Source organism: Daldinia caldariorum (genome assembly GCF_022478825.1).
Source record: "Daldinia caldariorum strain CBS 122874 unplaced genomic scaffold F4812scaffold_12, whole genome shotgun sequence".
NCBI classification, from domain to species: domain Eukaryota; kingdom Fungi; phylum Ascomycota; class Sordariomycetes; order Xylariales; family Hypoxylaceae; genus Daldinia; species Daldinia caldariorum.
This window is the reverse complement of record NW_025953048.1, coordinates 231,545-242,511: the sequence shown is the minus strand read 5'-3', so window position 1 is coordinate 242,511 and position 10,967 is coordinate 231,545. Positions and strand designations below refer to the sequence as shown.

General features: G+C 51.0%; 4 protein-coding genes across 4 annotated transcripts; 2 read left to right on the top strand and 2 right to left on the bottom strand.

The window, feature by feature from the left end:
• The first annotated feature begins 8 nt into the window (after positions 1 to 8).
• F4812DRAFT_76414 (uncharacterized protein) lies at positions 9 to 1,899 on the top strand. The gene is made up of 2 exons (XM_047939400.1): positions 9 to 479; positions 690 to 1,899. The coding sequence occupies exons 1-2, from the start codon at positions 263 to 265 to the stop codon at positions 1,514 to 1,516; spliced, it is 1,044 nt and encodes a 347-aa protein (XP_047788668.1). The 5' UTR covers positions 9 to 262; the 3' UTR covers positions 1,517 to 1,899.
• Positions 1,900 to 1,932: 33 nt separating this feature from the next.
• F4812DRAFT_76398 (Longin-like domain-containing protein) lies at positions 1,933 to 3,336 on the bottom strand. The gene is made up of 4 exons (XM_047939398.1): positions 3,199 to 3,336; positions 3,089 to 3,131; positions 2,901 to 3,010; positions 1,933 to 2,818 (listed from the first exon to the last, which is right to left on the bottom strand). The coding sequence occupies exons 2-4, from the start codon at positions 3,116 to 3,118 to the stop codon at positions 2,350 to 2,352; spliced, it is 609 nt and encodes a 202-aa protein (XP_047788667.1). The 5' UTR covers positions 3,119 to 3,131; positions 3,199 to 3,336; the 3' UTR covers positions 1,933 to 2,349.
• A 428-nt stretch (positions 3,337 to 3,764) lies between these two features.
• F4812DRAFT_433769 (Asx homology domain-containing protein) lies at positions 3,765 to 5,710 on the top strand. Its single transcript, XM_047934668.1, has 2 exons — positions 3,765 to 4,615; positions 4,774 to 5,710. Exons 1-2 carry the CDS (start codon positions 4,100 to 4,102, stop codon positions 5,353 to 5,355), a joined length of 1,098 nt encoding a protein of 365 aa, XP_047788666.1. The 5' UTR covers positions 3,765 to 4,099; the 3' UTR covers positions 5,356 to 5,710.
• On the bottom strand, positions 5,711 to 10,797 carry F4812DRAFT_433767 (Trs120-domain-containing protein). The gene is made up of 2 exons (XM_047934667.1): positions 10,293 to 10,797; positions 5,711 to 10,217 (listed from the first exon to the last, which is right to left on the bottom strand). Exons 1-2 carry the CDS (start codon positions 10,456 to 10,458, stop codon positions 5,989 to 5,991), a joined length of 4,395 nt encoding a protein of 1,464 aa, XP_047788665.1. The 5' UTR covers positions 10,459 to 10,797; the 3' UTR covers positions 5,711 to 5,988.
• Between the last annotated feature and the right edge of the window lie 170 nt (positions 10,798 to 10,967).

Below are 10,967 nucleotides of genomic sequence, written 5' to 3'. Positions count from 1 at the left end.
GTTTGGGTTACATCCTACACCCTTACATCTCCTCTATCTTTAAAGCTTCTCATCCCACCCACCTTTTTAGAGGAAGACGGAGGAGGACGGGGGCAAGCTGTGCGTGCGTGTGCGTGCGTGTGTTTACGTTTGTTTGCAGAAGATTGGATTGCGTTCACGACGGGAAGCGGGAAGCACAAAAAGTACAGGCGACTAGCCGGTAATCTACGTATCACCCTCTCCGCCATTTTTGGGAGGAGAGAGTACAGATTCAAGGTAGGACATGAGCCAAGAGACCGTTGGTTCGCTCCTGGCCGTCATTGCGAACTCGCTTAACGATGGCCTGCGCATCTTGATGTTCGCCGACAAGCGGGAATGGGGTTCCGACGAGTTCGAGCAGCTACGTCTGCTCGAAGAAACCCTCGACGAGGCCAAGAAGGACTTCCAGGAACTGCCTGCTCTTGTCAATGGCAGGTTCTACTACGAGAATGACCGCATAGGTATGTCGATGAAGTATTCCCCCTTTCCATATATTCATACGTCTCTATCACATGTTCAATTTGCAACAACCTACATCGTCACCTATTACATCGTTACCTATATATTTTCCTATCTCTTGTTTCAAAACAAATCACCCCTCGCTAGCTCGCTCCCTGGAAGAGAGAGAAGTTGACCTAATAAGCCTAATTCTGCTTTTGCGGCCACAACAGACGAGACCCTCGAAGACCTCCGTATCCTATGCACGCGGTTCGAGCTACACGTACAGATGTTCCGAGACTGGGTGCGCCACGGCGGGCCCATCGACCCGTCTTGGGCCCTCGAGACGACGGCCCTCCGACGCGAGCTGCACCGGGCCCAGTGCCGCGCCGCCCGACGCATATACAGCGCGCAGCAGATCGAGACGTCGGCGGAGAGCGTGCGGTGCCTCGGCGCCCTACAGGTGTACCGCGTACAGAAGGGGCGCGACGTGCGCGTCGAGGACGAGCGCGCCGCCTGCGCGCAGACCGGCCACTTCGAACGCTACGCCGACAGGGACGTCGCGTTCGTCTGCGACTTCTGCGACGGCTTCCTCGTCTGGGAGGACCTGCGCGCGGTCCCCACCACGCGGATAAACCAGCCACCCCCACGCAACGACGACAGTCTCCCCGCGCCCGTCACGAGAGCGACAAGGCTTGACGATCCTAGGAGGAATAATAACGGCAACAAGGGCAACGGCAATGGCGAGGGCGAGGTCAGTCCCGCCGCGGCTAATTGGCAGGCCCGCGGCATCGCGCTCTCGAACGGCGAGCAGAAGACGATCATATTCGCACCGGTGGCCGTGGCGAACCACGTGCCGCCGGATATAGGGGAGTGGCAGTCGAGGATCCTATGTCCGCATTGCGACGAGTACTACTACGAAGAGCAAGGCGACAACGACATGGAGCGCATACGGCATACGCAAGGCCGGGGGTTCGAGACCGTAGCGGCTTTCCAGGAGCATCTGGAATGGAGCCACGCGTCCATGGTACCGAGTGCTTCGAGCTGCGCAGTTATGTGATTATTTTTTCTTTAAAAAAAGACAAAGAAATAGAAAGGGACGAATGGAAGATGAAAGGCTACCTAAATAAATACAGGAGGCGGGAGATTATTTTCGAAATTCCGGGTTGAAGCGGGTTTAATTATATCGCGGCGCGGCGTTCGGAAGGGCTGTGCATGTGCCATTGAGAAGAAATTGGGTTCTATTTACTACATACCTAAACCTAATCCATCGCAGGTCTTGAAGAAAAAAAGAAAAGAAAAGAAAAAGCAAAGGTGTTCCAGGCGTCTATGAAAAAGAAAGAAGGGATTCGACTGAGATACACCCTTACTTACATACCTAAGTACCTACCTAGATAGTATAGATATTTACCTATGATCGGAGCCTACAAGGGAGGAGAAAGTTACATAGAGTTAAGCATTCGATAAGACAAGCCGAGCTAAAGAAAAGGAACTCAGTTTCATAAGTTAGAGAGTTCTCTAGAGTTGGTCTGATTAGTTTGGATATTAAGACTATATGTTCGTTAGGGAGCTATTCTCATCAAGACTCCCCTGAACGGTGTAGTAAAGGTATCTAAAGCTACTGCACTACTTGAATTGAGTTCAATCGATGCATTTTTGATCATCGAACTCGTACTCGCTCCACCCCCTAACCCTCTCTCTCATACTGCTTCGTTGGTTGATACATGTCTGCGTATGAGGTATGTATGTGCAGGTATGCATGTATGTATGTATACACATAAGTCGGTCTAGGACTCTACGTACCTAGTTTCTCGTTTCTCGTTTCTTACTCTCCTTTCCTCACTAGCCAGCCAGCCAGCCAGCCACCGGTAACCGATTCCATGACAGACTCCATCAGAAGAACCGAAGCCAGACGAAGACTAGGACGATCAGGCCGAACACGCCGATGGGGGCGTACTGCTTGATGAGCAGGTCCCAGTTGATCTTGACGGCGGCGCGCCTGTACTTGCGGCTGTCGTCGCGCAGGCGGGAGCTCATCTCGCCCATGCGCTCGAGGCTGTCGCCGCGGTAGAGCAGGTCCTCGATGTTCTTGGTCATGACCTTGGTGACGTCGCGCAGCTCGTCGTTGAGGCGGCCGAGGCCCTGGGCGGCGCGGGCGTCGGCGTACAGCGCCTTGGTGCGCGCGATGAAGGTGTCGAAGTCCATGAACGCGTACGGCCGCAGCGACGGCGAGTGCAGCTGGTGCGCCGGGTGCGTCTGCGAGAATTCCGCCGACAGGTCCGAGAGGTACGTGAAGGCTAGCTTGCGCGGGTACGACCGCTCGCTGATGCAGATGTAGATTATGTCGTTGGCGATGAGGTAGCTGGGAGGGGGGGGGGGGACATTGGGGGTTAGTTGAGAGGCTTGAGAGGAGACGAGAAGAGAAGGGTCCGTTAGGTACATACTGGATTGTGTAGTTGCCGCTTTCGATGCTGGCTTGGGGTTCGGCGTTGCGGTTTAGTCGTCGTAGTATGATTTTCGTTTGCGACTTGACTTCGGAGAGGGAGGATTCTGACTGCGCGGTAGGAAGAAGACGGGTTAGCATAGTATAGGATAGGATACCTAGGTAGGTAATTGAAGAATGGGATCGTACCGGTTCATCATCAACGGATGCGCAGAGCATCAAGCCTGAATTGCTATATTATCAGTCGGAAGGCCAGGACGAGATATGGAGTATATGGTATAGTATAGTCAAGTGCATACCGTCGCCCAATCGGGCTATCTGTGTTGACCTGATCATCTTTTAGATGATGTGATTGCTTGGTGTTTTTTGGTAGCTACTGGAGAGGTAGATAGCGTCAAAGGGGGAGGGAAGAGCTAGGTATGTAGTTTACGTGTCTTAAAAGGGACAAACTGCGGATTGCTCTCCAATGATCAAATAAGTGAGGTAAAGTGAATTTAAAGAAACAAAAAAAATGATATGTCGTTGTTCTCGATTGATTTTTAAGAAATATAGCGGATGGTTAGTTAACGGAAATGAAAAGGTGTTATATTAGTTTGAGGCTATCTCCAATCCTTTCACTAATAATAAAAAAGTAACAAGTTCAACAGAGAGTTGATACCTGGTCAAGTTCAAAGTTGGTACTAATGCAACGTCAGGGAACTGCAAGGGCTGTGGAACCAAGCTAGTGAAGATCTCTTATCGATTACAAGGCGATGACGGACTAAAGCAAGCTTAGAATTGGCCTAAAATAGCAAGTACCTAAACCCACCTATCATGCGTGCCGTACCAACCGTAGGTACTTCCCTTTTAAGTCATACCGTTTTGTACCTAATTCATTCACTTTTATACCTTGGAGCCTCGCGACTGCCTCAGAATGATATATATGAGAGTACAATGACCAATAAAGCTTTGCGGCCAAATGAGCCGTTCCTCATCGCACATTCCTCCCGCTACTACTCTTTCCCTCATTAACCGATGTGATTAATATTCGCCGTATCTTAGGTACGGATTTCCCCGGTGCTTTTATGAATTAGTTGATTAATGCACACACTCACCCCATCTCGTCTTTAAACCTGTATCTGTATCTCTACCTCCACGCAACAGTATCATCTTCCCCTTCTTTCCCTTCTTTCCCTTACTACTTCACAAATCATCCAAATCATGCCTCCTCGAAAGAGAGGCAAAGATGCGACCGAAGAGAAAGTCGACGAACCCACCAGGAGATCAACTAGGGCATTGAAGAGATTCGCTCCTATACATAATGACTCCTCTTCGGAAGAACCATCTTCATCTTCTAAGGACCTAGCACTTCGAAGTCATGATCTAAAGCTTTCAGACACCGAGGATGTTGGCGACGTGATCAACGTTCGGGTTACCCGTTCCAAGTCACGTACGAGCAGCCGCCCGTCCACTGCCAAGAGTGATGCCACCTCTCAATCCCAAAAGATAAGGATTGTTGACGGCTCGTCTAAGATAGGAGACACGGACACGGGCATATTTAATGCCGTTGACAACGAAGACGGAGGTGAATTCGCTCTCGAGGGTCCGGCTCCGAAGAAGAGCAGACCCAACGCCAGCGAGACGTCCTCCAGTGGCCGAAAGGGGAGGTCCAAGTATGATAATGCTGATGAGATGCTCACAAATCCTCGCGCACCTCTAGCAACTGCCAAGCTCCGAGTAAGTTGAACGCCTACTTCTTACCTTAGCTACCTCCTTTATCAGGGCTATAGGTCTATAAGCCATTCCTCACATATATAACTACCTAACCCAAACTACATACTCACTCACGCCTTTGCTATTCCTACCTAAGTTATATACTAACCAAAGCCGTATAGCAACTACTCTGCAGCACACAAGCTTGGGACCTACTAAGTGCGGAGGAGAAGCAGCAAGTCCTAGCCAAGTTCCCGGACAGCAAGGAGATCCTCGACGCCGGGACGGAGAACGCACGGCCGGACATCGCTGCTCTCAGAAACAACAACAATTTTCGCCACGACATCGCGCGATACCAGGACGACCTGAGCAAAGGCTGGCACGATCCGGAGTGGATCCGACAAGCCCAGGCCGCGCATAGGAAGCGCGACGTCAGCTTTTACGACGAGTATCTCTCGGCCCGCTTCGAGGAGGACTGGGGCATAGAGGTACCTAAGGAGGAGGAGGAAGAGAAAGACCCGCAAGATGCGGAGGAGGAGGAGGAACTGGAGGTAAAAATACCGGAGAAAGCCGGTGATGCGCAGGAAGAACGACAGGAACGAGATGGCCTGGCGGAGAAGAACGGAGGGGACCAGGTATCGGCTGCGACGAAAGGAGTGGAGGACACCATTCGAGTGAATGCAGGGGAACCCTCGGACAAGAAAGCATCACCGGAGCAGGCTGGTACTGTTGAGGAAAATGGAGATGCTCAGAGAAGTCTTTGAAAGCGGCGATAACGATATAACACGCACGGCCGCTGTGATGATTTTGGCGAGGAGCGGTAATTGGACATTATGGGAATGAGATATAGCATGAAGTTTGGACGGCAGTTCTGATAATACTAGGCTGCCAGCAACATACGTCTGTCTGCCTCACTGAGGTTCAAGCATTGATTTACATATGACCTGGGTATCCTGCGTGCCTGTAGAATACCAAGAAATATTTTAGGATATCGAGGTACGCAAGCAAAGCAGAGGAAACCTATTTTTTAGGTACCTAAGGTGAACATGAAGGAGGTCCCTACTGCGCGACTACACTATAGATATCCCAAGATATCGTATAATCTCATTAAATTTCATGATCAATTCAGTTAGTTCATGTCATTTAGTTGTTAGGTACCTCTAAAATCTCATCTCATCTCCCCTCTCTCATTTTTTTATACATGTCTGAATGCGCTCGCTCCCCTTCCCCGTTATGATCAATCATCATCAATCAACACGCCTACCACCACTTCGCTCCCCCTCCCCCCACAGACAACGCATGCTATGTATGTATGTATCTATCCCCCTTCTTCTCTACTCTACCCTAGTTTCCGCTTCCCCTTCCACTCTCCGTCTTTGCTTTAGGTTGGGCTTTGGTTAATCCTCCCTATCCCTCACATTCACCAAGCACGGGCGCCTCGAATGCCACAAGCGCCTCTCCTTGGCGCCCAGGACCGCGTCCATCATGATCTCCGTCTCGGACCTTACCCTCTTGGCGCCATTGTCATCACCACCACCGTCATTGCCGCCATTCTCCTCCGGCACCCAGAGCTGCGTCTCCTCGACCGACGCCGAGATCTCGAACTCCCCGCGGCATAGCGGCGTTACGCCGAGCCGCACCTCCGCGCGGGACCGCGCCCCAACGAGCGGCAGGGACTGCTGCAGCGTGCCGTTCCACGCGAGCTTGCGCGTGAAGTCGAGCGCGACGTTGAGCGGGCGGTGGCGCAGCGCCGGCATGAGCCGGAGCGTGGGGTAGAACGGCTCGCCCATCCGGTTCGTGATCGAGACTCGGATCTGCGCGAACTCGTCCGTGAAGATCGTAGTCTTGTTCTTTCCCGTCTTCCCCGAGCCCCTTTCTTCTTCTCCTTCTCCTCCTTCTTGTTTGTCTTCGTCTTCTGCTTCCGGGTCCTCGACGGAAATATCGATGCCGACCTCGTCGATCTTAATCGCCTCGATCATGCGCGGCGCGAGACGGATACCCCTGAGCTCGATGCTGCCTTCCCTCGAAGGGCCGGACAAAGTCTTCCACGAACCCGACAGCTTTTCTAGGACCTTCTCGCGGTACCAGAACGCCTCACGGTTGCTGCGTTCTATTTCCGGTGTGATCTTGCTGCTACTAACAACAAATTGTCGTTGTCGCGAAGGGTTGAGAGCTGGGATTGATGCGTGGGGGTCTTCTATGTACACCCTTGGAACGGGGAAGACGACACGATTCGTATTCCCCGGTAAGATATGTTCTTTTATCATGATGCCGCTGTCCGCCTCGAGGCGGACTTCCATGTCGCTCGGCCAGGCATTGCGAAGATCTAGTAATAGGAGACAATAGTCTTCATCGGACAACGAGGACTCTATTTCGGTCGCCTCCCCGCCCACGCGAGACCAGATAGGCTTAGGTACAGCGCCAGTAAGTGGTAGTACGTCCATCCTCGCAAGTTCTATGCTAGCATTGACGGTGATAGTTAAGTCCAGACAGACTTGGCGGGTATGAAATTGTTCGGCGATTTCAGATTGCGGTACGCCAAGGTACGCGTAGTCGACCTGAATGGTCCCATTGGTGAGGCCCGGCTTTCCGAGGAGCTCGAACTCAAAGGTAGCTGTGCCTCCCGGTGCTATGTACCGCTTAGAATCGCCAACCTTCCGCAGCCGCAACGCCTGTTTCCTCGCGAGGATGAGCTCGTATTCGTATAGTTCTGCAGGGGTTGCATCCCTATCCGTCAAGGCTGTTTGGATGGGACCCTGTGTTGAATCTTGGAAGGAGAAAAGCAGAAGATCCGCCGGTGTGGTTTGTGATAAGTTTTGAAATGTTACGGAAAAGACCCGTCGTTCTCCTTCTAGAATCATCACCGAGTCCTGAAGAAGGGATGTAGACTTAACAGCTATAACGGGCTGTGCAGGAATCGCGCTCAACCCAATGCTGTCCAGGGTCAACGAAGGCCCGAAAAAAGGCAGCTTCTTGCTCTGCTCTAATGCAGCCAATCCGATCCCCTTAACCTTGGTTTCCGTATCCGGAGCCCACGGCTGAGGGAAGATGGGAAACCTTCTTTCGCGACATCCGCGTACCTTTACGATAGCCCCTTTAATCTTTAATGGGCCCGCGGCTCTAGGGGTCCCAGTAAGCTTCAGGATCTGCGTACGATACGGCCCGATTATTGTGCTTGTTCTAGATGACTCGAAATCGGCCCCCTCGGCATCCAGCCGGAGGCTTTCGATATCGACGTCGATTTCGTATGGATTTTGAAGTGTAACCCTAAAAACTGCTGCTTCGTCGGCAACGAGTGTCCCCTCCACCGCAGCCTTATCCGAATCTCTTAAAAATGGATTATAGATGAAAGGATTTACGTCTTGCGAAGTCCGCGCAGTTGTCACGCCAGGCAAGACATTCTTAGAATGTGGTATAGGGGTTCTAGTTTGCGGTAAAGGATCCATCGTGATGCCACGGACAAGAAATTCATCCCAGTATTCCGCAGAGAGTGTATCCAACCCTAACCTTTGAGATAAGCCGAACGTCTTCGAGATGTTATTTACCAACCTGACTTGTTCGTCTCTTGTAATTATCGGCGCTGCATCTTCCCTACGCGGCCCTGGCGCAACTCCGCTTCCAGCAGTGCGCAACAAATCGCTCGAGAACTTCAATACTCCATTGAAATCTGGTAAAGCTTCCGAGAAATTAATGCAAGCCCGAAGAACATTGAGCTTCAAATTCTGGAACCCAAATTGTCTAATTGCAGATTGACTCTGAATCCTCGATATGACTTCCTCGTCTGTGTCGCTCCCCTGGTCGGATTTAGGGGTTTCATGCGTGTCATTATCGAAGCCGACGACTCCGTAGATGTTGAATAGTTGCCCGAGGAATGCATCGATTCCATGCTCTATATCTCCCTCGCCAAGCTCTAGGCCTCCCGCACTACTGCTATGACCATTAATAGCGTTGAGAGCCACCAGGCCGGCTGCCGGATGGATACCAACTTCAGCGGCACCTCGTGTTCTTGCCTCAACTAGCCCTCCAATTAGTACCGACACCAATTCTCGCACCACCATGGCCTTTTTCCTATAAAATCCTAGTAAACCGAGGACGGTAGATATCCCACCAAGGATGATTGCACGGTCTACAGTTGTGAGCAACTCTGGCGCGGACGATGGAAAAGCCTTGAACAGCAAAGTTGCGATTTGGGAGCGGGGAGGTATAATAATTAAACGTGATGTGTTAGGAGGTTTTGCTGGTATATTGCCGAGGACAAGTTTTTCCAGTGCTTTTTTGTCAAGTCTGCCATCACACAGGTGAAGAATTGTGAGAAGGGTGCAGAACCTGATAATAGATTCGGAAAGTGGGAATGGGGGAAGTTGTTCGCCGGATATCCTCGAATATAGTGCTACTATTCTGTCAAGCAGGTCTGGTAGAATGGTTTGGAGGTGCCGTATGTGTTTTGGTTGTTCAGCATCGCCGTCTTCGAGTTCTGCTGGGCCTTTAGCTATGGCGCTGATCGACTTCTCGTTTGCAGGTAGGCATACCGCAGGGACTTGAAACTCGACTCCAACCCAGCCAAGTAAGAGTAGACAGACGATGATGAGTTCAAGCGCTTTGCCATGCCATAAATGATCATTGATAGACTTCGCGACAGTTGCGCCTTCGATCAGCTCTTTAAGTGCATCCGTCCACCGACCAGCCTGCAAATATAAGGACCCTACTAAAATTATTACTCGCCCTCGGTTTTTATTCCTTAACCTCTCGTTCGTACTACCGGACCCGAATCCCATTATTGAAACCCTGTCTTGATTTGCTGCTCTCGTCCCCCCGGCAGAACCTGGGCGAGGTATTTCCGGTGTTGGTACGGCGGGATCGCCCGCGTTCCCGCTCGTAATATCATCAAAAGTAGTTGGGGGGTTAGACAGCCCACTACGGACGGGGGTTGTAGGCCGTGCTGAAGGAGTCGAGCTATTGGATCCAAAAGGAAGCGACTTGAAAGGTACTGGCATAGACATACGAGCGTGGCTCCTATCCACGGTACTGCTAGTCGATGCCGACCTTGTAACGGCTGATATGGCATACTGCGAATTCCTCCGCGCGGCCGGATTCATATCGTCCGAAGTCCAAGACGCCCCATTAAGTCCCGGTCTAACAGGGGCTTGACCGGGCGAGTCTATGGTCGTCGTTCCTTCGAAGGACTTGGCAAGCGTGGTCATCTCCGCTAGCAACAAGGAAGATATGTCGCACATAATAGTTTTAACTGTAGTCCTCTTCGAGTTTTCCACCGGCGGAACTGTTTTGATACCCTCGGGAATGGGAACTGCACTGTCCGTCTGTGGCGCATAATCAAATATAAGTATTTGATGCGTAAGAATTTTTGGATATATGTCCCGTAGCTCCTCAAGCTCTTGGTACAAAGTCCTAATATTCCTCTCCACAATGGTCGGCGCAAAGCCATTGGCAGACTGTCTCTTGCTGAAGGTTACGTTTTCGAGCTCTTTGCCATCGGCAATAGCAATGAGTGCAAGCGGTTCTCGAAACAGCTCGAAGGGGGCGAGCGCAAGGTGGGACGGAGGCGGTATGTAGGTGATTAAATCGTAGAACATGGCGCCGTCCGGGAATGCGAGGGGGGTGAACATGTCTAGGAGAATAATATTAGTTTTGTGATCCTCCGGTGTAGATTATTTATGTAGATTATTTAGAGGCGGCTGCTTACTTCGATTCGGCCGCCCGTCGGCACTGATGTCGCGGAGTTGGACGACATGTTCCTCGTTTAGTCTTTGGACAAAAGACGTAAACCTGTCTCGCTTGATCTGGCCAACGGGCAAGACTAATGCTCGTACCCTCGCTGGGGCGATGGGTAACAAGGAGTCCAAGCTCATCCTAACATCTGCCGTAGCTTCTCACTAACATGACAGAACAACCGCATGCCTAAGGGCCCGGAGGCTAAGTCGGGACGAGTCGTGCGATTCGTTTGGCCCCTTTGCGCAACTCGAGTACGTCGCAAGCGTCGTCCAATATTAGAATTTTAGCATTTGTTTGATGTTGGCGTTATATATGAATAGGAAATTCGTAGGAATAGGAGCCAGGTTAGGTCAGGCGTCTAGGATTAGGTAATACGGGAGTTTAAAGGTAGACGTTTTATTGTAATTTTTTCGAATAGCGAAATCTTAGAAATGACGATGAAGTGCCTAAGCAGCCAAGCAAGTAACAAGATCAAGCTCCTGAGCCTTGTGCACCCGTTGGAAACATTGTACCAATTAGAATCTAGAAAAGAAGACATGGGTTATCCTAAACTTTAAAGGAGAAGGATATGTCCGGGGTTTAGAGTTAGGTACCTAAGTACCTGTAGGTACCTTACCTACTTAATGCTATAGCAAATTCCTAATTT